Genomic DNA, 25,650 nt, shown 5'->3' with positions numbered 1-25,650 from the left:
TGGCCACCTGGATGCAAATCCCATCTCTGCCCTTTACTGACTGCCCTCGGGCTGGATCTTACCTAGGCACTTTGAGCCTCAGTTTCCTCCTCCAGAATAAAGGATAAGAACCGCAGTGCCTCCCAAGGCTGTTGTGAGGTTTAAGGAGAACGCAGTAGCACCTCCTCCAAGACAGCCCCGAGCATCCATGGGGAGTGTCCCCAACCCCAGGCAGCCTGGCTCACCAAGCCTGAGGCTCAGCTGGGACAAGTGCTTGCAGCTGCCAGCCCTTGGCCTCAGGGTCTGGGTAACAGAGCCCATTCTAGGGGAGGAAGTGGAGGAGGGCCCCTGCTGCCCCCGTGCCCGCTGGCAGGGCCCCTGATGCTGCAGGCTGGCCTTTCAGGGCTGACATGTGGGAGCAGCTCCATGTGCCTGCCTCCTCTCCCCACTTCCCTGTCTGCGGGCTGAGCTATGACTCAGCTGCTCCAGCTCCAGGATAGAGAAAACAGTGGAAAGACTCCAGGTGGGCGGCTGGAGGCTCCTGCGCAGAAAGGGCAAAGTCCCGCTGTGTTTGTGAGGAGCTGAGGAGGGGCCTGGGGGCCGGTCCTGGTCCAGATGGGGAGCCCACAACATGTGGGCCTGCAACAACCTGGCACCCCAAGGTCTTCCCAGTAAGTCTCTGTTTAATGGATGAATCAATCCTTGGATGTCCCTCCCTCGAATGGAACCCCATTACTGGCTTCTCACTGCCCCCCAAATTTCCTGTATTGCCCACCCGGAAAAGTTCTGACCAGTCAGATCCCAAACTTTCTGGTACCAACACCATTACTGGCAATTCACTGTGTGACTTTGGCCAAGTCCCTTCCCTTCCCTGAGACTCAGTTTCTGTACCACAAAAGGACTGGACTTAGAAGCCCTCTAAGGGTCTTTCTGGCTCAAAATTTTAAGTACCTTTTTCCACCATATGACCAAACCGAACAAGCTTTTTCAAAACAGCTGCTGCATAGGGTCTGACTTGTTCAGTTGGGCCTTACAATGGCTGTCGGTCAGAGAGGAACTCACAGCCCCTCCACATGAAACCAGAACAAGTGAGGGGCCTGGGGGCAAGTGAGGGGCTCTGGAGCTGAGCAGGGAAACAGCACTGCCCTACATGGATCGGGGTGGGGGTGAGAACCAGGCGATCCCAACATCCGGTCCAATCCAGAGGCCAGTGAGAGTCCAGAGGACTGGGAGGCATCAACAGCAGTCCCTTTATCTGGTTTTGCCCCACTCCCCATGGCTATCAAGGCCTGTGCCCTGGGGAGGTTTAGGCAGTTTGGGCCACGGAAAATGTCCAACACTGACTCTGGCTTCCTAACCCAGTGGCCTCAGGTAAGTACCTCCTCTTCCCCAGCCTTCTTTCCTCATAGGAGTCTCCATAGCAACTTCTGGGGATGCTCACTGATGATTGGTATTCCCCCAGCTCACGCATTCTGACTCTGAAGGAGGTAGGTTGACCTCCACCGCTGGTTGTTGGCCCCTTGGGGGGTCCACTGGTTGCTTGGTCAGATAAGAAGCACCAGAGTTTGGGGGCAGCCACCAGCATTCTGGCCACAGATCTGGGTGATCCTCCCCTCACTGGGCTCCTCCTTGGACTTGACCTGGTCCACCTAGCATTTAAAGAGTCCCAGATAGGAGATGTAGCCAAACCTTACACTAAGGTAAAGGCCCAAGGGTCCCAGACCTGGTCCAGCCTTGCCACCAGCTGGTAGTCCAGTCCTGGAAGGTCACTTGACCTCACTGGGCTTCCCAAAGGGTCAGCCAAGTTCTGCTTATCTTTTTTCAAAAATTTTTTGGGGGGAGGAGGTAATTAGGTTTATTTATTTTTTTTTAGAGGAGGATTGAACTCAGCATCTTGTGCATGCTAAACTAAGCATGTGCTCTACCAATGAGCTAGACCCTCCCCCACCAAGTTCTGCCTAACTTGATAAAACCCTCGAAGCATCTAATTCCGCTTCTCCCAGCTGGGAAATGATGTTCTTTCATTCTGATTCCAGCCTTTCAGGAGACTGAGGACAATTTACGAAACGTGTGCGATGCTCAGTCATCAGCTGGGCCGGCCCTAGTTTTCTCTGTCATGAGCTATCCATCTATTCACTTTGCAACCCCCAGGTCATATTCACCATCCTGTCTCAGAATTCCAATGGCATGAAATAGCGCACCTATGAAACAGCTCCTCAAGCACCTACTGTGCACTGGCACTCTGCTAAGCTGCTCACACGTTACTCTTCTCAGTCCTCACAACAACCTCATGAGGTCATATCATCGGTCTGTGGGCACCCCCACACCAGAGGCCTTTCAGAGGGGGACAAGGTCCCAGAATCTGAGCCCATCTGCAGCAGTAAAATGGGATGTTTGCGATGCAGGACCTTGATGTCGGACAGACCTGGGTTCAATACAAGGTTCGGCCAACTTACTGCCGTGTGAAGCTTGGGCAAGTTAATTAATCCATCCGAGCCTCCCTTCCCACATCGGTAAACTGGCAATAATAATACAGGTGTCCTTTACTTTCCGAAAGTTCAAGTTAGAAAGAAATCGAAGTGGATTTTTCACTTTTACAAAAAAAGCCGTTACTGTACTAATGTCAGTCTTTCATGAAAGCAAAGCGGAAACAGGATTTCGGAAAGCAGGGGATACCCTTGTCTTTACACCATTTTGCTTACAAAAGGTGCACTCTACTTTCCGAAAGTGAGGGAAACCTGTATCTACCTGAAAGGTGACTGGGAGTATTAAACGGGATAATGTGTCTAAAGCCTTCTGTAAACAGTAAGTGCTCAATAAATGATCATCACTAATACCTTTTCAGCTTTGAAAGACCCTTAGAATTTTTCAAAATAGTGTTTTAGAAGTGGAATGAAAACGAAATCTATCACCGAACTCCAACTGTTTCAACAGATAGAGGTGGCATTACTCCAGGGAAGGCCCACCTCCCTTTGTGCGCTGGGGGTAGGCCCATTAACCCCTCCGCAGCATCACGGACTCTGAGAACACCCCAAAATTCAAGTTCAAAACTTCTTGCTCTAGTCTGAACGAGGGCCTGGGCCCTCAGGATACCGTCCCCACATTTCTCAGGGAGCACCACCTGGTGCCAACCTCCCCTCCGCCAGCCCCCACCTGCCCGTGTCAGGTCTGCACCTACCTCCAGCTTCTGCTTGGTGTCAGCCCCCAGCAGGTCCCGGACATCTTCATTGTAAATCTCCAGGTAGGAGGCCCGGACCAGGAACTTGGTATTCTCTGCACACTGCAGGGGTGGACGGGGAGAGCAAAGACACCTGAGCACCTGCTGCCTGGACATCACGGGAGGACATCGTAGCAGGAGGTGGGACGTCATGGGGAGAGGCATCCCTAACCACACCTGGCCCCACCTGCGTGGCAGGCTCTCCTCTCCTCTCCGGCTCACTGGGCCCTCAAGCTTCTTAGAGTGGCGTCATTTTCATATTACTATGGACTCACACTCTCTCTACAAGCCTCATGGGACCGGAAATGGGAGCGGCCTCCCCATTGTTCAGGTAGAGAAACCGAGGCCTGGACCAAGCACTGGCCCCGGGTGATCCCTGGCAGCTCGATGCTCCTATGGGTCATCACAGTGAGTCCCAGGCTCAGTACCATGGGCTGCAGCTGACCAGTCCCTGCTTTGCCATTTCCCAGATGCAGCAATTTCTACATGTTGTCATGAATGGTCACCAGGGCAAGTCTCACCTGCAGCCTAGACACTTGGATAACTGGTCCAGGCCCAGCCCATAAGGACTCCAAGTCTTGGCTTGAAAATGAGGATTATAGCTACCTCCTGGGCCAAGGTAGTAGTGAGGTGATTTTGCAAAGGCCTTTGCACAAGGTTTGGTCTGTAGCAACTGCCCACTTAAAAGGGAAGCTATGCTTGGTACAATCATTTCTCGGGCCAGCGCTCTGGGTCATCATTTCCATGTGAAACGTTAAATGAAATGTTACAATCCAAAAATGGCAGGAGAAAAACATGGAACCAGAAGGTAGAATTTTCTCAGTTTTAAGTTCTTTTCCCATCACATCTTCAGAAACCAGAGCCTGCCTCTGCTCACCTGTGTGGTAACTGCATCCCACAATGGATGCCCAGGCCAGAACTGCTCTGGGACCACTCATGGTAACACTCTGGGAAGCCCACCAGCCCTACGCACCCGCCCTGGCCCTTCTGTCCACAAGGCCCATACCTGGACGCTCTCAAAAATGTGCTCGAAGGCCCTGGGGATGATACCTCTCTGGCAGGGCGGGTCCGGCAGGCCCTGCATGGTAAAGGACTTCCCGCTGCCCGTCTGGCCATAGGCAAAGATGGTGCCATTGTAGCCCTCGGTGACGCCCTGCATGGATGGACCACAACCCCGATGTTCAGCTGGCCCAGCGCGGCCGGGCTCGGGGCCGGGCCAGGGCTGCCTCCTAACTCATAGACTCAGGGCCCCTCCCTGGGGCTCCGGCCGCAATGGCACTGGGCTAGGGTGGGTGTGGGGGCCGTGTCAAGATAAATATGGCACAGCCCTGTCCTCCAGGAGGTCACTGCCTGGTGGGGTAGGAGACTGTCCTGTGTCTGGTTCAGAGCCTGGCCACCATCGTTTACCGACTGTGTGCCCTTGGCCTGTGTTTACCTGGGCAGGTCGAGCCTCAGGTTCCTCACCTGTAACAAAGGGCAAGAACAGCACCTCCTCTGAGGCTGCTGCAAGGTGTACACACACCGGCACGTGAAATGCTGGCGCACAGAGGTGGGTGCTCCCTAACTGCCTGCCTGAAACATGGGGGAGATGGATGTATACACAGGATTCTCCTACGAGGTGAGGGTGTATGTGAGACAGAAGCTCAGGCAGGCAAGGAGAGAGAGAGAGCAAAGAAGGGGAACAGAAGGTGCGGGAAGAGCCAGGCAAAGCTCCCGGGCAGGTCAGGGGAAGACGGGGGAGCTCAAAGGGTGGCTGGGAGAGGAAGGCATTCCAGGCTGAGGAGGCAGATGCAGAAAGGTGAGAGGCTGAGAGCTGGGGCAAGGAGGATGGAGATGAAGCAGGGCAGAAGTCAGAGGCAAACCGGGTGGCATCCCCCAAGGCGTTCTCCATTCACTGATGCGATTATTCATTCCACAGGTTCTGGCTGCCTTCTCTGTGCCGGGCACTGTGCTCTGGCTGGGGACAGAGCCATGAACCAGGCAGACACCCCAGTCCCTGCCCTCGTGCAGCTCCTGAGGTCACAGATTCCAGACCTTAGCATGGGGGAGGGGGATCCTGTGTCAGAACGTGGGCCCAGAGAGCTGCTCCCAGGCCCCTGAGGGCCCAGGTAGCATCTGCACCTCGTTCCACAGCAAAGACCCATCCTGGAAGGACCTACTGTACAGCACAGGGAACTACACTCAATTTCTTGTAATAACATACAAGGGAAAAGAATATGAAAAGAAAATATGTATGTATGTATAGGGATAACTGAATCACTGTTGTATATCTGAAACTAACATTGTAAATCAACTACACTTCAAAAAAAAATTAACCCCCCCCAAAAAAGGCCCACTCTGGAGATCAACATGGGGCTTGTTATTCCAAGGGACTGCTGGGGAAGGAAGACCAGAAGTCACTCCTTTGAGAGACAGGCCTCACTTTTACGGGCAGAACTGGACAAGCACCCCCTCCCTTGTCAAGGAAACACTGACAGCCGTGCAGGTCCCTGCAGCTCCCCTAAGGGCCGGAGCTGCACACAGGGATGAGCCCCTGAGGCGGGGGAGAGGCGGTGGTAGACCAGTCACCAACCAGGAGCCTCATAGCTGGGGTCACCCGAAGCCCCAGGGACAACATGGGCAGTGCCTGGAGTATCACTGTCACCCCAACATGGAGAAGGGATTCGATATAAAAATAAATATTTTATATGCCCTGTCCAGTAGGGTAGCCACCAGCCACACTACCAGTGTGCTTGGTGCGCCTGAGGAACTGAATTTATTTTAAGTGATTTACATTTAAAACCTGGAGCGGTGTAACATATTTTCTCATTAAACGCAACTTTGTTTTTCGTGTTTCATTTGAACTTTTGACACCTGAATTGAGATGTGCTATAAGCGTACAACACACCAGATTTCAAAGACTTAGTATGACGAAGAGATGTAAAATATTTCACTAATAGTCATTAAGCCATAATAGTATCTATTATCATGTTCTATTGGAATGATAATATTTTTGATATTATAGGGTTAAATAAAATGTGTTATTAAAATTAATTTCACCTGTCTCCTTTCACTTTTTAAAAAATGGCTACTAGAAAAGTTCCAAGTAAGTATGTGGCTCATGTGACATCCGTATTGGAAAACACTGCTCTTAAGCTGTGACATTCCACGTGGTAGCCACTAGCCACACAGGGTTACTTAAATTTAACTTAAAATTAAATAAAACTAAAAGTCAGCTCCTCAGTAGCACTAGCCTCTTTTCAGGGGCTCACCTGCCACATGTGGCTAGTGGTACCTAATGGGATAGCCCAGCTACAGAACATTTCCACCACTGCAGTAAGTTCTGCAGAACAGTGCTGCTGTGCAGTGAAGCAGAAGACAACTTCACGTGCATTTTAAGGCAAAACATAAGATTCCCAAAATGCTTCACCCATCAGTTGATACCTCCAGACCCAGGGACGTGCACACACATGGAGCTGGTCCTGGGCGTCAGACACTGTTCACCCCAGGTTCTGCCACGTCCCCTTTACTATTATTTACTAAATGATTTAAATGATTTTCATGAAATCAAACTGTTCATTGACTCTCTTTTTAACTGGTGTCACTCCGCAGCAATAATTCCCCCGAAACTGCATTGCAGGTTAGATGTGCTCGACATCTTTTCTACTTCACATTAAATAAATGCATAGCCGTTGAAGGTGAAATAAACTATATCCATGCTAAATTGCCTAACGTATGTCCCCTTTCTGCCCTCTCCCAAAAGAGCAGCTCTTTGTCCCACCCAGGGTCCTAATTCTATGGCTTGTACCACATCAATGTCTCTGGAAACCAGGCCCACTGTCCTTGGTCTGGTCACGGTAGATACCAGGGTATCTGGCTCCTGGGTGGGTGGGTTGGGAGGTGGGTCATCAGAGGTGACTCTAAAGCCACGGGTGTGAAGGGAAAGGATGGAGATGGCAAAGCCACTGTCTGGGAAAGAGCCCATAGACCAGGCAGCGGGCCAGGCGTGGAGGTGAGGAGCTCATGCAAAGCTGGCTGAAAGGTAGGTCTGGGGTGGACAGGACACAGGAGAGTTGAAGAGGTCACCCAGTAACAGAGAAGATCAGAAACAGAGCCTGGATTTAAGGGGTGGAGAAGAAGGGAAGGGGAGAGGGGGAGGGGAGGGGGGAGGGAAGCAGGAAGGGGCAGTTTAAGTGCTAGGGGCTTCCTGCACTAGGGCCTGGGCAGGAGGCCTCCTGGACGGGGTCAGAGTCCAGCAGGACAGACACACAGCCGCCTGGCCTAAGGGTGCAGCTACTCCTGGCTCCAAGTCACTGAGCTGTGCTTTGAAAATGGTTTGCATGCTTCTCACTTAATGGGAGGCGGTAGGATGGAACATGGGGACCTGGCACTGTGCTAGGAATCAAAGCCGCCCCTAACTTATTCTGTGACACTCCAGGCCTCAGTTTCCTCATCAGGAATGATGGCTCCAGCTCTACATACATCCACAGAGTCTGGTGAAGAGCAAATGCTATAAGCTGGTCTCCACCTGGAAGGCCCTTTCCTCTACCTTCTTGCCTGGCCATCTCCTCTCAGCCTTCTGGCTTCACCCTTCCAGGAAGTCCTCCCTGCCTTCCCATCCCCTCCAAGCCCAGGTTTGCTAGCATCTTCTCTGCTGCCAAAGTCACCCAGCCTTCTCCTCCCACTCATCACCCTGGATTGTAGCTACTAGCTTAGCTGCTCCTCCACCTGACCACAAGCTCGCTGAGGGCAGAGGCCACGCCTCTTTGAGAGCAACGCTCCCCATGCCTAGGACAGCATCTGTTATGGAGATACTATTTGTTACCTGAATGAATGAAAATGACTGAATGTCACTGGAGTCTGAGGCTCTGTGGGATGTCCAGAGGCAGGGGTCTGACAGAGGATCCCACAGAGCAGTGAACACGGGACAGAAGTGAGAGCTGAAGGAGAGATCTGATGTGGCCACTGCCTCCTTAGTGTCTCCCCCTCTGGGCTGGGGCTTCCTGGGGACCCTGACAAGGGAGGCCTGCTCAGGGGAATTATTCCCAGGATGAGGAGGTGACCCATGAGCAAATCTCGGCCCTGGAGAAGGCAAGGCCAAGGAGAACTGAATCTTGGAATCCTCAGATCTCTGAGGGACCACCCCTAGATGAAGAAGCAGACATATTCAGTGGGTCCCCAGGGACAGAGCCAGGGCAGGCAGTTGAGAGCATCAAGGAGGCTGACTCTCACTGTGCAGAACGGTCGTCTAGGAGCTGAGAAGCAAAGGTGGAATGGGCTGCCCTGGGAAGAGTGAGCTCTCATCACTGGGTGGACATTCAAGGATCCCATGGGGGAGGGAGGCTGGACCAGATGACCCATTCTGGTCCCTTCCAGCCTAGAAGTCTAGGATGGCAGGATAGCCTGGCCTTTCCCAGAGCCTGGGACCACCTCGTGGGGAGGGTTGCATCACTTCCAGTCACGCCCTGGCCACTGGGGAGCTTTGGGCCCCAGGACACCTCCACCTTCACAAGGGTTTTGACTAAGTCTTGGGAGAAGACATGAGGTGGCCAAAGGAGGTGCTCTGGGGGGTGTTAACTGACCTGCCAGCCAACACAAAAAAAGGTTCCATGGGCAAACACATTTTGGAAACGCCGGGTTAAATTAAGTCAAAGTTTCTTTGCTGCAAGATTTCCCAGATTCTCCTAATGCACAGCTTCACAGGTGAGAGAGGGTACTTGCTGAACTTCCCGTTTTTTCCTGGAACAACCTGTGCTATCTCACTTAACCGGTGACTTGCTGGACAGCTATGGAGATTTTGGCAGAATGGAAAGAACCCTTGGCCAGGAGATATCAGCCCCGCCTCTGCCAGAAACCTCAGTCTCCCCATCTGTGAAATGTGAGCCTCCCTGTCATGAAGAGTCCAACCAGCCACCTAGTGTGAGAGTGCAGAGAAGAGTGAAAGTCATATAAAGGACCAGAAACTTTTGGTGCCTCCCTCTTCTTCAACTGCCAAGGAGGAAGATGACCAAAGGTAAAGGTTTCCATTCCTCCAAGACCAAGGCCAGGTCAGCAGCCTTCTCTCTGCAGAAGCAGGGAACCAGTGAGATTCCCCCCACCCCTACATAGGCTTGTACCTGCCAGGCCTCTTGGGAAGCTGCAGGGAGGATGAGGGAGAGGATTCTGGATGCTGAGGGGAGAAAGCAGAGGCCATGGCCTGGGAAGGTGGGGAGGAGGAGACCTAGGGCTCTCTGGAGAAGAGGGGGAGGCTGGGGGAAGTGGCTAGAGCTTTTAGAGAAGTCCTGAAGCTCTCAGGTGATGGTGGAGGGCAAGCAGTCTAGGAGGCAGGAGTTCTGTGGGAAACGGGCTGGAAGAATGCGGGCCAGTGTAGACCTGGACAGATTGTGGGCTGGTCCCAGCTGTCTCTTGCCTGGACAAGTCTTCAGCCTAACCTATTGCTGTCCACCTGCAGAAGAACGCTTCCCGCCCGGCTGAGGGGGAGGGCTGTCCCTCTGAACCCCTCCGAGTGGCCCCAAGTTCTGCCCAGCAAGTCCTCGGAGATGGCTTCGCGGGCGTCCTCACCTCTACCAGCGGGTAGGCGATCTCGTTGTAGATCTGCTCAGTAAAGTGGTCCATGTAGTATGCGCCGTCGAAGGTGAACTGCTTGGCGGGCTGGTCGACGGCGGCCGGGTTCTGGATGAAGCACTGGCCGCGCGCGGAGTCCACCGTCACCACCGGCTGGCAGTTGAGCTCCCGCTCCCGCTGGTTCATGGGGCGGCAGCGCACCACCACCTTCACCGACTCCGAGGCCATGGCGCCGCGCCGGGGGTCCCCGGCTTGCGGACGGACGTGGACGCCGCAGCCGGGACACACGACCGCGGGGCGGGGGAATCCAGGCCCCCGGGCCAGGGGGCGGGGCCTCGCGGCGAGGGGGGGCAGAGGGCGGGGCCTCGCGGCGGGGGCAGGGCCGTGGCGCGGGGACAGGACTCTTCGAAGGGCGCCCCGAGAGGAGGAAGGGGGCGACGGGGGAGTCGCAGGACCCGAGCCGGGCTCGCCCGCCTCCTCCCGCGCCCGGCCTCGCCCGTCCCCGAGGCCCGGCCCGGGCGGGGGCAGTAGGGGATCCGCGCTGCCGGCGCCGCCCCAGCCGCCCGCTAGCTCGCACGCACGCCGCCGCGGCGTTCTCGGTTGCTCGGCGACGCCCGTGGCGTCACAGCTGGCGGTTCCGCGCGTTCTCCCTGCCGGGCTGGGCCCGGGGGAGCGTCCCCCGACTGGAGGCCAGTGCGCGGAGGCAGCCGTCGAGGAGGACCCGCACTGGCTTTGCCCGAGCGTCTGCCTGCTGCGTGCCAGGCGCTGCACAGCAGTTCTCACCGCCCCAGTTCAGAGAGGTTAAGCAATTTGCTCGAGGAGGCCTAGCTAGGACGTGGAGGCCAGCCTTGAATCCACCTCGGAGAGAGGTATTAGAGGAGGGGCCTGACGCGGGGATTAGAGACCTACTGAGAAAGGCAACAGGAACCTTGCGGCCCTTTATCCACATCCCTGTATTGCTTCAGGGGAGGTTGCCCCACTCCTGGGACAGAGCAAAGCTTCGTTCTAATGCTGCCCCTCGTTTTTATTAAGTCTCGAGCTTAGGAAACAAAACACTTTGAGAGTCTTTTGGCTGGGGAAGCTGCCTGGCCTATCTCCCTCTGATCGGCACAAGTCCCTCCAGCCAGAATGGTGGCCCTCACACTCCCTCTACCCTCCCCTTTGCACAGAAACTGTCAGCTACGTACCAGGCGTGGTGATAGGTGCTGGGAGACAGTCCAATCCCTGCCCTCTTGGTGCCCATAGTCTAGGCGGGGAGGCTGACATTGGAAATAAATATCCCACAAACAAAAATCTCATAAATAAGAGAATAATTACAAACTAAAGGATCAGTTCTATGGCCTATCTAGCCAGGAAAGCTCACCCAGCCCGGGGAGGGGGTAGGGGTGGAGAGCGGTCAGGGTAGGCTTCCTGAGTGAGAGGAGCTGAAATGGCAAGGTTGAGGAGTTAACCAGGTAAAGGGAGGAGAGGAGGACAAGGGGGCCTGTCCAGGCTGTGCAAAGGCCCTGTGGCATATTACAGGAGAAGGAATACCCGAATGGCTAGAACATAAGGGCTTGAGTCTTTTTCCCAAGAAATACCCACTGAAGGTTTTTAGCAGGAGAGCCATTATTTGATTCTACCTACCCAACTCCTTCATGACATCTTGAGCCCCTGAGGACAGGATCTTTGGTTCATCATTTAGCACCAGCTGGAAGCATGGTTGGCAAACAAAAGCAAGGCAGGCGAACTGGACAAAGACCTCCCTCTTCAAAGGAAAAGTCTGTACTAGACAATCCAAAGAAATGCATTTTATTTGTTTCAATTCCACACAGTAAGGAAAGCTGGGCTACCCAGGTGGCGCTGGTTGGAACAAAGAGAAAACTGTGATCTGCAATTAAGACATTGAGTCGTCTGCACACTTGGGTCAAAAACCTTGCCCTATTTGTACCACGTGATCAATAAATGCTATGTGAAGGAATGTTAAAGTAGTTTGTGAACACTCCTGATACACTGTCCACACAGATAACTTGTGCAACAAAACCCATCCCTTGTAGGGGTAAGACCAGTTATCAGGTCTTCTTAAATGGGTGCGACTCCGGTGCTGTAATCCTGGGCACCCTATCACCAATCCCCTCTTCTTGCCAAAGAAATGTGAGGCCGGGGCCTCCCACGAGGGACCAGGGCTTTGCTCAGGGAGGAGATGGGTTCTGGTAGGAATGGCTGTAAAATAAGTCCCAGGTTCCCACTCACACTCACTAAAAAATCAGTGCTGTGGTTCCAGTGAAAAGAGCCCTCAAAGGATAGCTTCCTCCTATCCAGTGTGACAGTGTCGAGGCCCCAGCCAAGACCATCTCCCCAGCTAGAGGTTGGAAGCTGGGAATATCAGGCCTCAACTTCCGAGGCTCCTCCTTTTTATTGCATTGGCACTGCCCTCTTCCAGGAGTCAGAAGTCTGCTACTTTCAAGGCACAGAGCAGTCATACCCCATTCCCAGATGGGGTAGAGGGCAGCCCCCAGACTCCTGAGTAGGCCGCTGCCTGAGGAAGAGAAGTTCATCCAAAGTGAACCTGCTCCCTAACTTAATCTGGTAGATTCACATCTGTCTGTCAAGTTTACTTATAAAGAGGGACACCCAGATCTGTCCCTCATCGCAGGGCCATTGCCTTAGACTAGAATCATTTCCCTGGATGGACCCCCACTGCCCGCTGAGGCCAAGTCACCTCTGGCAGGGCCCACATCACTTCCACCTTTGGGTGGTTCCTCTTTGACCCTCATCCCCAGTGGGGCTGGCCTAGTGAAGTGGCCCCTGACAGCCATGGTCAATGCCACATTAAGGGAAATACTACCACTGGGAGGCTTCCCAGGCAGCCACCAAACCCAGTCTGGCCTGCAAGGTAAGTGGAGCAGGGCCCTGTTCACCCTCTAAGCCTGCGGCTCACTGCTGGCCCCTCCCAGTCAGATGACCAAAGGAAATGAGCCTGGGGATGTGTGTCTGTGTGTCTTGGTGGTCCTGAGGGGGTTGTGGGGGAGGGGAAGAGACTAGGCCATCCCTTCCGAGTAAAGCAGGAATCACAACCCTGCAGTTCTGAGTGGAGACAAACCAGCCTTCCTAATCTGAAGGTTCTTTGAGAGTCTGCCCTGTTGGCCCATTCACGTCCCTTTCTGCACACGGGTGTCCACCTGCGTATGGGCCATGGGTGGCACGGCTATTTGTCCATCCACCTGTTCTGCACCCTCCTAACCCTCACTCCTCAGAACTCAAGGGAAGACTCCTTTAACCTCAACGGATGTGGAAAACAGGCCGCAGGCTCTGTCAGCCTGGATGCAGCCCACAAGCTCCGGCGCGTCATCCCTGTTTCCCTCATGGGGAAGGTGGCTCGTCCTCTAGCCTTTGCCCTAAGCGAGAACTCACTCCTGCCTCCCTGAACACCTCTCCCTCATGTGTCTGGCTGTCGCAGTCAGGGCCCCAAGACCAGGCCTGGCCTCTGTAGGAGAGGGCTACACCTCCATCGTGAACAACCCTTCCTGCCCACCTTGGAAAGCTCCCCCTCCTCGGAGTGAGGTTAAGCGCAAAGAAGACAAGCCTGCACAGTCACCCCGCAGGTTCATGGACGCCTGGAGCTCCGCCTGCCCCTCCTGCAGTCCCGACAGGGCCCTGTCCTGTGAGAAGCCACGGGCAATCCCCGCTCTCAGGGCTCCCCCCACAAGCAGGGAAGTGACGGAAGACTGGTCCAAGGGGCAGAATGACTGGAGGGAACTGGTGCCCAGCGGGGTAGAAGAAGGGCAGAGCGGCCTGCTGAGACCCAGAAGCCAGAGCAGGGCAGGGCCTGCTGGCGTGAGGCCTGGCCTCCTAGCCCAGGCCCTGCAGTTCTGCCTCGGACTTGGCGTGGCCTAGGGGCCAGAGCGTCCGGGGAGGCCTGCCCTCAGGCCCGCAGTCCTGCTCCGCGTAGCCAGGGTTCAGGCGGCCCATGTCGAGGGAGCAGAAGAGGCTGCGCTCGGTCCCAGCATGATGCTCCACCAGGGCCTCCAGGCTGGGGAACTCGGCGGGCAGGTGCTGAGGGAGGGAAGGGCTTCAGCTCCAGCTGCCCTTTCCCCATGGCTCCCATAGGCGCCAACTATCCCCCCACCCAGGATCCTGCCCCATTTTAGAGGAGGCATTTCAAGCCAGAGAGGACACTGTCCTGCTTACAGCAGAACCAGACCCCATTCCCTCTCTTTCTCTCCTCCCAGCTTGGACAGGACTGAGGCACTCAGCATGGAAGTAAGGCTGCACATTTAAAAAGCCTCACTGTCCACCCCAGTCCCTGGAAACCTGGGATCAGACCAAGACTCCAGACCTGGAGACCCTGAGGCCATGTGAGCTTATGCAAGCCTCTACCTTCTCATAGTCAATTTCCTCCTCTGCTAAAGGATGAGTTAGGGTGTGGGAAAGCAAGACTTTTAAAGGCAGTATTCCTATAGAATGTGAGACATGACTCTGGCCCAAGACTCTACTAGAGATACCCTCCTCCCACAGAGTAGAGGTGGGGCCAATAAGCTAGTAGGGGTGGGGCCACAAGGGCCAGTGACTAAGGAGCTGGGTGGAGAATTAAATGAGGGGTGGGGCCAGAGAGAGCCATGGGGAACCAGAATGAGGGTGAGGTGGGCTCAGAACCTCAGTGGTAGAAAAGGACAGGGCTTGAGAGTGAGGGATGGGATCAGGGTCATTCTTACCTCCACACAGTAGCGGCCCAGGTGGTTCCGGAAGACTTGGTGGGGCACCACACCGCATTGTGTCCTCACCGACAGGCACCACAGGCCACTGGCTCCAGGCTCAGGCCACAGCAGGAAAGCCCCAAGCACATCTCTCCGCAGCAGGGCGAGGGCACTGGGCCTGGGAGGACAGAGGGGAGAGGCTGAAGGCAGGCCCCTAATCTGGACCCAGCCTCAGCTCGCCGCACAGCATCGGAAACATAGTGCCTGCTCCAGAGCAGGTGCTCAGCAAACGAAAGCTTTCAGACTATCTAAAAGTTTCCAAGAGGACCGTACTTGTCGACAACCTCAAACCCAATCAGGAGAGAGTTTGAAAAAGCTGGCATTTAGGGAACTGTCCCAGTGACAGGCCAGGCGCTGAAGGCTTTGCAGAATAATGACATCTGATCCTCTCCACAGCCCTGTGATGAAGGTCCTTACATTTCAGCAAACTGAGGCCCAAGGTGATGCCGTCCCTGGCCTGAGGCCTCGCGGTCAGGAGCCCTCTGCCCATGCGCAGGAATGTGCACACAACAGGGACGTGGGGGAGCCACAGCCTATTTCTCCGTCCACCCCCTCTTACCTGGAGATGCCAACGAAGGCCCAGATGTTCTCCGTCAGGCTGCCCTCACTCTCCACCAGGCATGAGGGGCCCCCAGGGCCCCGGGGCCAGGCCTCCCACGCAGCAGGAACTGTGGAGACCACCCAGGGGTCAGAAGGAGAGAGGCTGTCCCCACCGATGCCCAGTCCACCCCACCCTCACAGGCCCCATCACCCCCATGCCTGTGTCTTCACCAAGCCTCTCTCTCCAGGCCCAACAGGCACACATCCAGTTCCAGGTAAAACACAGCCATACCCGGACACCCCCCCCCCACTCACACCCACTCGCCAGTTAGAGCATATCTACAGCATGGAGATCACCGGATCACCTCTGCAAGGACCTGGGCATGCAGCCCGGGAAGCACACCCCCCAGGGGACACGGGGCCTCAAGGCGCACAGGGACAGGAACCTGCAGTCACAGCCTTGCAGAAACCGATGCTCAGGCCCACCCTGGCTGACACACAGATGCGCACAAGTCCCTGCAACTCACAGGCCTCCCGGGCCGACAGCTGCAGCTGCGTCTCGTAGGTGCAGGCGCGGTAGGCCCCCGAGCGGATCACCTTGCTGCGAATGGCCTTCTTGCGCACCAGCGTGGGCGAGCAGTAGGGGTTCCCCAGGCGGGCATGGCGCGCACCCCCACGGCCTTCCGGTTCCGGCAGCTCCTTCTAGGGCACCAAGAGGGGCCCGCAGGGGCGGCCAGACTCAGGCCCGGCTGTGTCTGGTCAGGCAAAGCCCCTCCCATGGAAGTCCAGGATCCCCCCTTGACCCTCAAGCCCCCGCCCAGTTTCCGTGTCCACTGCCCACTCCCTGGCTGGGGTGCTGCATACCCCACTGCCCCCGGGCCCCTCTGCTGGCAGCCGTCGTAAGGAGACCAGCGCATTAACGTTCTGTGACAGCTGATCACGGCCAAAGGGTTCCCGTACTAGGCCAGGGGGGCCCCCAGGGCCTGACAGGGGCTTCAGGGGCACGTCCTCCGCAGGACCCGGGCAGGACTCAGGCTGCGCCCGCTCCTCTGGGTGCTGCAAGAGGTAAGCAAGCTGGAAGGAGCGGCAGAGCAGCAGGTGCAGGATCTGGACCTAGGGAGGGAGAGGGAGGCAGGCTCAGCTGGGGGAGGCTTCCTGGGGGATTCCTTAGGCATCAACCCACTCACCAGTGGGGCATGCAGCCTCTTGGCTGGGGATGCTGTTCCCTAGTCTTCCTGAGAAAGCTCCTACTGATCCCTCAAAACCTCACCACCATGCAGCCTTCTATGTTAGCTTCCTTTATTCATTTAACAAACAGCAAGCATTTACTTTGTTCTAGGCATCATGCTTGAAGCTGGCAATACATGGGCTAAATGCACTCCTACCCCTGGACTGACTACCCCCACCCTGTGCATTGTGAGTCCCCTCTTAGAGGAGTGGCTAAAGGCCCAGGCCCTGAAGTCACAGAACCTGGGATCCAATCCTGGCTCTGCCGCTTAGGAGCTGCTGTGTGACCCTGGGCAGAGCATGGCATCTCTATGCCACAGTCTCCTCATCCCCACTTCCCTGTGCCCCTGAAATGAAATGGACTACAGAAAACGCCCAGGAGAGGCCCTGCACTCTGGGGCCAGCACATTCTACCCATCACACTCATCATCCAGCCCAGCACATTAGAACCATGAGCTTGAGATCAAGGGCCATGTCTCAGCCACCTGTCACTGCAGTAGCTGGCACAGGGCTCAACATACAGGATTGATGACAAAATGCTTGCTGCATGGAACGAAACCCAGCCTCCACTTGCCAAAAGATTGGCTGCCAAGGATCTGTTGTTCCCCGTGGTCACACTGGCTTTGACTTTCGGGATCTGCCTGCCCACCCACTCTCCCCGGGCCAAGAACCAGAAGAGTGCAAGACCCAGCCATAGCCTCTGCTCTCAAAGAATTTCAGTGACTGTAGTTAGGGACAGACCGATGGGAAGTTCATGTCACAGGACTGCTGAAGGGAGGGGCAGTCCAGAGGATTCAAGGTGGGCTTCACAGACGCGTGGGCTGAGTCTTGAAGGGCAGGTTGGAATTTGCCAGGATGAGAAGGGGAAGGAAATTCAGCAGAAAGAATAACAGGGGCAAAGGCCTGGCAGTGTGACTCTCTGATCTCTAAGGGCACAGCCTAGTCCTCACCTTCGAATCCAGGGAATACTGAGGCCACTGACTTGCTCTGGGGGAGTCCAGAAGGAGCCAGGGTGGTGAGGGTGTGACTGAGCAGGACGGACCCCGGCCCCATATCCTCCGCTGTAGCTCCTCTCTAAAGTACCAAGAGAGCAGTACCTGGGGCGCATGCCCTGACTTGTTTTACAGATGCTAAAACCACCACCAAACAGAAGAAACTAACCACTTGCTAATCCGTAGCCCCCAGACCTAATGGAGCCTGAGGATTGGTACTATTAACCCCTGTGATGCCACCCTGTTACCTCACCATCAGCCAGTCAGAGAGCTGTGCCCGAGTTGATCACACGCCCTGGGACGCCTCTCCCTCACCTTGCTTTTAAAAATGCTTGGCTGAAGCCCTTCGGACAGTTTGGGGTTTTTGAGCACGAGCCGCCCGTTCTTGTACAGCGCCTACAATAAACAGTGCATCTTCCTCCCCGCGACCCAGTGTCAGTGGGCTGGCTTTACTGTGTGTGGGCGAGCGGACCCGAGTTTGGTTCAGTGACAAGGGATCCATGCCCGGAGGGGGCTCAGGCCAGCTTGGCTAAGCCATCTAAGGTCTCTGTCCCTGGAACACACGCTGATACACAGCACATCCCCTTCTCCCCTGACCCCAGCCTCAGTGCTGAGTCCTCTGCCCTGGGCCCCTGGTACCTCTCCAGGCTGGCTGCCCACAAAGAGGTGGCAGAAGAGCTTGCTGGCTGGGCTCCGGGGGTTTCGGGCCATGAAGGCAAACTGGCAGTCAGCTGGGCACCAGGTGGAGTAGAGGATGCGCCGCAGGGCGTGAGCCATCAGGAGCACCTGGAGAGGCAGCAGCCGCTCTCCATCAGACCCACCACGTGGCCTGCAGCTGCCAGCCAGGCATGTGCCAGCCCCACGGGCCCCACACTCCCGCTGGCAGGCCTCCCAGGCCCCAGCATGCGCTCCCAGCTTAGGCCCCACCCAACTCCTGGGGTGAAGAACTCTGCCCTCTTTCCAGGCTGTCCCAAACCATGCTTCACATCAGAACCCTCATCCTTCACATGGGCCCTGAGCTCGGATCCCTTGCTCCCTGATGTCGACCTGCTGCCGACCTGCTGGTTGGGATGGTCGAGCCCACGTTACAGGACTGAAGGGCAGAGCATCCACGGCCTGCGGGGCCATAGAGAAAGGCAGTGGTGGCTGGCCCTGGGCGTGCACGCCTGGTCTCTCGAGTCAGGTGACCAAGGGTTCAAATCCTGGCTCTGCCACTCACTCTCTGGGTGACTTAGGCAGGTAAGTACCGCCCTCTGAGTCCTTGTTGTGACAAGTGTTAAGGAAGGATAGTCCCCTCTAATGGGGCTGTTAGTTGGGGTCAGTGAGACCTCAGGCAAGTGGCACAGGCCCTGCCCCCAGGGCCCTGGCAAAGCACAGCTCTGGACGCCGTCTGCACCAGTCAGGTGAGTGGTGCCCAGAGTCATGGGGTGCGCAGTTTGGCACGCGGTCAGTGGTCATCAGATGTTGGTTTGCACCAGGAGGAGGACGGGCAAGGGTACCCAACTGGCCTCCTGCCTACCTGGCCCCGTTCCACAGTCATGAGAGGCTGTACACAGCCCACTGGGACCTGCAAGAACCTCATGGGGCTGGTCCTGATGCTCAGGCCAGGAGGTGGCCCCCAGAGATTTTGGAGGGCTGGGGGTGAGGGCTGAGATGGAGGAGAAACTTTTGCCCAAGGTTGCCTTGGCGGGAGGGCCCTTGGAGAGAGGATGTCCACAGGCTCAGAGCAGGCTGGGAAGCTGGGGAGGCTCAAGGGGCGGCACAGGGCCCGGGAGGGGGTGAGTGCATCCCGTCCAGTCCTCACCTGCACCCACACAGGCTCCTACCTCACCCTCCCCGCTGTAGATCTTGAGGCCCTGAAGGCTGAATTTCAGAACGACAGCCCGGCGTCGGGGACAGTCCTGGGTGGGAGAGAGTTGGTGGAGGGTGACATTACCTCCCAGGCCGTCCCCTGCCCAGCCCAGCCCAGCCTCGCCTCAGGACCTCTCTGTAACAGCCAACTCCACCCCACCTGCCCAGGGACTGCGTCCTGGACAGTGGACCCCCAGGAGCCAGGGAAGTGTGGACCGCTCCTGGCAGACTGGCCTCTGGGCCACGTTATGACCACGTTATGGTCACGACCGCCCAAGGGAAGGGGGTCCCTGGGCATAAGGAACGTGGCTCCAGGAGCCGGGGTGTGGTCCTGCCTGGGCCCACCTCTCACTGCAGCTTTGGTCCTGCCCCTCCCTGGGCCTCACTTACTCCATCTCTCTGAATGGGGATTGGGGCAGATCAGATGGTCTCTGGGGCCATTTCCAGCCCGCCATTCCAATGTTATGATCCCTGCCAGGACAGTGTCCTCCCCAGCCCGCGGCCGCCCTACCTTCAGTGCCCACAGCTGTTGCTGCACCAGCCACACACTCTCCTGGGTGTCCAGGTCGTCCACGGGAAAGGAGCCCACGTACTGCTTGGGGGCAGGGGTGGGGAGTGAGAGGGTGTCCAGGGAGTCAGGCCCAGGGCTCCTGATCCCTGTCCTCCAAACTACCCTCCAAACACACACTCTGCCCTGTCGGGGGAGCTGTGCACTGTGACAGAGCACTGTATTCACAGTCCAGGCTTGGCTATTATCTCCTGTAAAGCCACTCAGCCCTGTCAAGGCCCTATTGCCTTGTCTGTGCACACACACTCTGCAGCCCGGGTTCAAAATAGGTTCTCGACCCACGGCCCCACCCCCAGAGCCTGCCACCCTGTCCAGGTCCACCAGCGCCCACCCCACGGGGGCGGCTCCACCCACCTGGGCAAACTTGGTGATGCACCTGGGCCGGTGAGGGGCAGGGCCGCAGTCGGAGGCCCTCCGGCCCCCCGCCCCCACCTTCTGCATGGCCCCCAGGGTGTGCGGCTTCACGCTGCTCCACGGGGCAGAAGGCTGCAAAAGGCAGGGGGAGGATCTGTCAGGCCGCTGAGCTCTTGCATCCGACAAACCCTGACAGAGCACTCGCTGTATGCCAGGCAGTGTCCCGGGCACGGGGGACAGAGGGGACACACAGCCCTGAACAAAACGACAAACTCCCTGCCTGCCCTCATAGAGCTGACATTCTCGTGGGGGAGAAAGACATTAAATTAAACACTAAGTAAGATACGGAATATGCTAGGCAGTGATAAAGCAGAGAAGAGGCTGCGAGGTGCAGGCTGGGGGTTGACTATAGTCGGGAAGGCCTCACTGAGCAGTGAGGTTCGGGAAAGAGCTGGAGGAAGGGGGAATGGACACATAACCATCTTGTGCAAAGTGCCAGGGAGAGGGGACAGCCTGGGAAGGCACCACCCAAGAGGGGTGTGACAGCGGCAGGAAGAGAGTCTGTAAAGGCACAGAGGAGCTGTGGCAACTGGGGTCCTAAGGTGGAACTTACCAGAACAGCAGCAAGACTGGAATCAGCTATGAATGTCACACTGAGGAATGGAGTCTCTGCCCCGTGAGCAGTGGGGAGCCACAGCAGGTTCTAGGGCAGGAGCTCTTGAGTCTACTGGGGACGGGGGCGGCCCATGAACTGGATGACCAAGGCTGTGTCACAGGGCCCTGGCTCCCTGGGCCCAGCCTGATGCCACCCACTGCCTGAAGCTCCCAACCCCAACTAGACCTTGCACGGATGCTGAGTCGGGAGGTAGGGAGGATAGACAACTGCCCCAGGGAGGAGGGGTGAGGAATCCTTCCCCCAGCCCAAGCTGTGGTCTTTCCTGTGGCCCCTCAGAGAGACCTGGGTCCAAATGCTGTGTGACTTTGGGCAAGCTGTCTCACCTCTCTGAGCCTCTATTTCCTCCTCCCCAAACCTGGGATAACGTGAGGAGTCAATGAGAACTGAATGGAGGTGCAGAACCCAGCATGATGCCGGCCAGACTTGGAGATGATGCTCAAGTCCTGTCTCACAGGGGACGGGGCCCCAAAGCCCACTGTTCAGGAGGGAGCTTGAAAGGACAGCGAGGTCTGACCACTTTCAGCACCTTCCTTGTGCCAGTCCACACCTGAGAGGGGACCACCCAGTCCAGGAGGGCAGGGCAGGAGGGGAGGCCTGCCTGGGAGCCATGATTCCTGCCAGGAGAAAGCAGGGACCCGACAGGGCGCTGGGCAGGAAATGGGTGAGTCCTGGGTGTGCTCTCGCACCTGTAGGGGTCCTGGAAAAGGAGGGTGCTTTGGAACTGACTCAGTGCCAAGAGTCCAGGAACGGCCAGCCCCTACCTCAGCTTACCCATGACCTTCAGCCCCAGGCTCAGGCCAGGCGGGGGCACCGGCAGCTCTAGCACTCCCCATGAGGGCCGGATAAGGGCGGAGCCAGCAAATAAAGATCGCATGGTCCCCTTGAAGCCTTCCTGGCTCCACCCTCCTGCTTTTCTGGGTCCTCCCACCTATCCACTTTTCGATCCTACTTATTTTTCACATCGTGTCCATTACCTATTATTCGTTTGATGTTTAAATACAGCAAAGTTAGGTATGTAACTGGCACAAAAGCTACATGGCCCCAGTTCCAGGCATGGAGATCGAGCTTCCAGGGAACTCATTTTTTGACTTTATAATCACATCATGAGCTGGGATGCCCTGTACCCGCAGGCGGTGGGGACAGAGGAGGCAAAAAACCAAAAAAATAAACGAGGCAAATGGGAGAGAGGGAAGGAATAGAGGATGAAAAGGCAGCCAACGGAAGTGGAAACAGAAGAGTGGGAAGAAAGACAGCAGAAGAAGAGATACAGGAGAGGTGGGGGAGGGAGAAGTAGGGAACACATTTCACATCCAGCCTGCGCTGCTGACATAGCCCCACAGATGCTAAGAGTGTAAGATGGAAAGGAGCCACATGGATTATCACACACTCACACAGGCTGGGACAGCTGTGTCTGAGGCTGAGAAAGCCTCCTCCCTCCAGATTCAGAGCCCAGCTTTCTTGGGGACACCCCAGGGTCCAGGCTGTGGGGATGCGGGTGGGGAGCCCAGGCTACTGGCCCTCTTATGGGTCCCACCTCACTCTCCATCACCTGATCCTTCCCCTCTCCCTTGGAAACTGGAAGTTTCTCCCCGCAAGCTTGAGGGGCACAGTGTTATTTCAGCCCCAGGCCTCAAGTTGGGGGCAACCTAGGGAACCAGGGAGGGGACAGGCTCACCCTGTCCCTGGAAACAGACCTGCTTGCTTCTTCCACACACAAAAACCCACTTATCCCTTTGGTGCAGACCTGTTTTTCTGAGCTTTTGCACAGGACCCTGCCTGGGCCAGAACTTTCCTAAGAGGACACATTTAGAATGAAGCTGGGGCTCTGCTCTTGCTCCTCTGAGGTTTTCTATGTGGCCCTGCTTAGAGACAGGGAACTGGATGGGTTGACTACCTCAAGGGTCAGGGACAGAGGCCCTCTGCTGCACTGCACCTTCCAGCATCACGGGAGACCACTCAGCCTGCAGATTCTGGGCATTAGCAAATGGAGGCTCAGGGGGTGAAGTCACTTGCCCAAGGTCACACAGCACAGGGGGGAGCTGGGAAGCAAACTCGGGTCTCTGGGGCCCTTCTCCCAGGCCATGGCGGTGCCCTCCCCCAAGTAAGCAGAGTGTCCACCTTTGCAGTTTCGTGGGTCCCAGCCTATCCAGAGGCCGGCGAGGCGAGGAAGCAGCGGCAGCAGTCTGGACACCTCAAGTGCCGGGGGCGGATCTGATCAGCAAAACAGCTGCTTTTCCTGACTGCCTCCCAGGCCAGGAGGTCTGGGGCTGCCTGAGCCACTCCAGTCACCTGCCTCACCCCCACTGCCTTTGGCTCAGCAGCACAGAAAAGCCCCTCCACCCCGCATCACTCCATTACAACCCCTGGTGCCCCCACTACCTGCCCTAGGCCACAGGGTGGGAGAGACTGCACCACACAGCCTGGGGTCAAGATCCCGGATGGCGGGGGTCCCGCAAGGTTGGCTGATGTAACCAACAAGTCACAACCTATCAGCCTCCATTTCCTCAGCCATAAAGTCAGGCTGAAATAGCAGCTGCCTTCTGGACTTGTTCATCTATCTGTTTCTTCTGAGAATATTTCCAAGCGCTATGTGCCAGGTGAACAAAACCAAGTCCCAGCCCTCACGGAGCACCCAAGCTGGGTTGAGGGGACAGTACTGGAAATTAACATTTCAGGGGGCTTAAATGACTTGAAGTAGAATACAGCAGGGTGAAGAGGATATGAGATGTGCGTGTGGTGGTGGTGAGGGGGGTGCTATCAAATACAGGGTGGTCTCTCCACACAGACGACATAAGCGGAAAGTGCCGTTTTCAGGGTTAAGTGGGGCCGAAGTCACGTACTGGGATATCGCCCAGGCGGTTCAGAGCGCTCCACAGCGGGGGTAATAAATTATTCCTGCTATTACTGTAATTTCCTGGGGAGCGCTGCCTGACAGTCCCCGGCCGGCCCCAGGGCAGAGAAACTCCCCAGACCGACGGAGGGGCGAGGGAGGCAGGACGCTGGCGGAGGGGCGGTGTAGGTAATGATGGTGGAGGTGACGGATGATGACGGTGATGAGGGGAGGGACAGAGGTGCTTTTCCCCATCCGAGACCCTCCCCCATCTTTGTGCCTAAGGACCGAGCCCCGCTCCCCCAGATCCGCCGGTCCCAGTACCCGCCTGGTTCCCAGGCGCTCACTCACCAAAGCCGCCGCCTCTCGAGTCCCGCCGCTGCGGCTCGGTGCCGCTACCCGTGAGCTGCTCCACGCGCCTCCACCGCCCGCCCCGGTGCCGGCCCCGCCTCCGCCGCCCCGCTTCCCTCGTCCTCCTCCCCGTTCGCCCCCCACGTGGCCGCGGGAACCCGCGCCCCCATCACCGGGCGGTGGCGCTCGACCCTCGCCCACCAATCGGCGCCCGCGGAGCGGCTCCCCTCGGCCGCGACGTCCAATCCGCGCAGACGAAGGTTGGTGCCGCCCCCGCCGGCTCGAGCCCAGGCGCTCCTCCTTAAAGGGGCTGCTCCTGCTCGCCGAGGATGCCTCTTCCCGGGTTGGGTGAGCTGACTGTCTCGGGGCTCGCCGGGGCTCGCCGACCGTTCTCTCCTACTGGAGAGTCTTTCCCCTCTTACCCACTGGATACTCCCTCGTAATTCCAGCGGTGGCTACAGCAGCCTCCTCCTCCGAGAAGCCTTCCCTGACCACCAGTGACGCCTGCAGAGCACTCACCACTCCTGTCACCCTCCTCCTCTTATTAGAGTGCAAGCTGCATCGGTCAGGAAGGCCCTCCATCCCCAATGCGCAGGACAGACTGGCCGGTAGAAGCATCCAGTGATTGTTGTCTTGATATGTGAATGAATGCGCTCAGGACAGGGCCTCTGGGGCACCCTGGCCAGTCTCACGGCCGGTGTTACCCTTCCTTCCAGAGGGTAGGGGACTGTGACGCAGCCTCTTCCTTGCCCTCATCCCGCCGACCGTTCTGGGCCTTTGTTGTGAGTTAACTGAGCCTGCCCATCTCAGAGCCCGCTCCGAGAAATCTCTGCACAAACGTTATCACAGCACGGCCGTGACCCTGTCCTTCGTTTTACACGGAAATCCACTGAGAAGGGGGGAAACTGGTGAGCAAATCCAGCCCTAAATGGCAGCCACAGCTTTGAACTGGAGAGCACTTTTGTTCCCACTGGGCCCAGAACCTGTAGGTGCCAAAAAAGAAAACAGCGAGCCCGAGTCAGCCCAGGCTTTGCACCTGACTTCTGCAGAGGGAGCCCCGGCACCTGCCACACGGGGCTGCGGGCCAGCGCTGGAGCGGGGAGCCGAGGCTGCAGCCCAGCAGATGGGCGCCCTGACAGAGGTGGGTGGGCACAGCAGAGAGTAACTCAACCGGCCTGGGTCAGAGGGCCTCAGGCGAGCCCAGAAGGAGGCAGGTGGAGCCATGCTGCCCTGCGGGGCGTCCCTGTCTCCCCAGAGCCCCTGGCTGCCCTTCCAGAGGCAGCAGTGAGGTGTAATGCTTGGTCCCAAATTTGGGCACTTCCTCTGACTAGACAGGGGACCTTGGGCAAGCACCTTAATCACTCTAATCCTCCAGTGCCTCTTCCGTAAGCCTTACAAACACCTGACTGATTCATAGGGACGTGAGGGTTCCAATGAGTTAATGTGGATAAAGTTCTTGGCACAGGACCGGATCCACAGTACGTGGAGTGTTCAGTGACTATTAGCTGGTTCTAGACTTTGCTGTTATTCCTGAGTTTCTTTTGTCTATGAGTGAAAAGACAAGTATTCATTGAGTTCACATGTCATCTGCTCTGGGAAACCCTTCACCAAGGCCACGTGACAGGCGTGAAGCCAGTGGTGAGAAGAGTCAAACAAGTTGGTCCTGCTTTCCAAACATCCCAATGTATGAAACTCAGGGTACACAAAGGATGACGGGTTAACTCTTGCTAGCTTTAAAAGAGCATGTAAATTTTAAATGGAGGACTTGCCAATTACTAGAGCACAG

General features: G+C 56.7%; 2 protein-coding genes and 1 long non-coding RNA gene across 16 annotated transcripts in view; 1 reads left to right on the top strand and 2 right to left on the bottom strand.

The window, feature by feature from the left end:
- KIF17 (kinesin family member 17) overlaps positions 1-10,094 on the bottom strand; it is a 40,679-nt gene extending 30,585 nt beyond the window's left edge. For 4 of the 13 annotated variants that reach the window (XR_012079444.1, XR_012079446.1, XR_012079445.1 and 1 more), the window contains exons 1-3: positions 9,737-10,094; positions 4,203-4,349; positions 3,158-3,259 (exon numbers count right to left, since the gene is read on the bottom strand). Coding sequence is in view for 9 of the 13 variants with exons in the window: in XM_072975216.1 (XP_072831317.1) it covers positions 3,158-3,259; positions 4,203-4,349; positions 9,737-9,967 (480 nt within the window). In the remaining 4 variants the exon portion in view is untranslated. The remainder of the gene's footprint in view (positions 1-3,157; positions 3,260-4,202; positions 4,350-9,736) is intronic. The other 9 variants (XM_072975214.1, XM_072975217.1, XM_072975218.1 and 6 more) reach the window with 7 other exon arrangements.
- A 324-nt stretch (positions 10,095-10,418) lies between these two features.
- Positions 10,419-11,699, top strand: LOC140700777 (uncharacterized). The gene is made up of 2 exons (XR_012079443.1): positions 10,419-10,608; positions 11,337-11,699. It is a non-coding gene; the product is annotated as an uncharacterized lncRNA (long non-coding RNA).
- Positions 11,515-23,937, bottom strand: SH2D5 (SH2 domain containing 5). 2 transcript variants are annotated; one of them, XM_031683754.2, is made up of 10 exons: positions 23,865-23,937; positions 20,008-20,139; positions 19,597-19,677; positions 19,061-19,135; positions 17,874-18,020; positions 15,880-16,128; positions 15,543-15,717; positions 15,035-15,143; positions 14,434-14,593; positions 11,515-13,774 (listed from the first exon to the last, which is right to left on the bottom strand). In XM_031683754.2, the coding sequence occupies exons 2-10, from the start codon at positions 20,092-20,094 to the stop codon at positions 13,571-13,573; spliced, it is 1,287 nt and encodes a 428-aa protein (XP_031539614.1). In that variant the 5' UTR covers positions 20,095-20,139; positions 23,865-23,937; the 3' UTR covers positions 11,515-13,570. The 2 variants fall into 2 exon arrangements, with proteins under 2 accessions (XP_031539614.1, XP_072831313.1); XM_072975212.1 differs by lacking the exon at positions 23,865-23,937 and adding an exon at positions 22,802-22,818.
- Positions 23,938-25,650: the final 1,713 nt, after the last annotated feature.

This window comes from Vicugna pacos, chromosome 13 (assembly GCF_048564905.1).
Source record: "Vicugna pacos chromosome 13, VicPac4, whole genome shotgun sequence".
Lineage (NCBI taxonomy): Eukaryota > Metazoa > Chordata > Mammalia > Artiodactyla > Camelidae > Vicugna > Vicugna pacos.
This window is presented reverse-complemented; position numbering and strand designations above follow the sequence as displayed.

Coding starts and splice junctions, on each gene's coding strand:
- SH2D5 (XM_031683754.2), bottom strand. CDS start 20,094: ATGCAGAAGGTGGGGGCGGGGGGCCGGAGGGCCTCCGACTGCGGCCCT. Junction 19,678..20,007: donor GCATCACCAAGTTTGCCCAG/GTGGGTGGAGCC, acceptor GCCCCCAAGCAG/TACGTGGGCTCCTTTCCCGT. Junction 14,594..15,034: donor GCCTTCGTTGGCATCTCCAG/GTAAGAGGGGGT, acceptor CTGTCCTCCCAG/GCCCAGTGCCCTCGCCCTGC.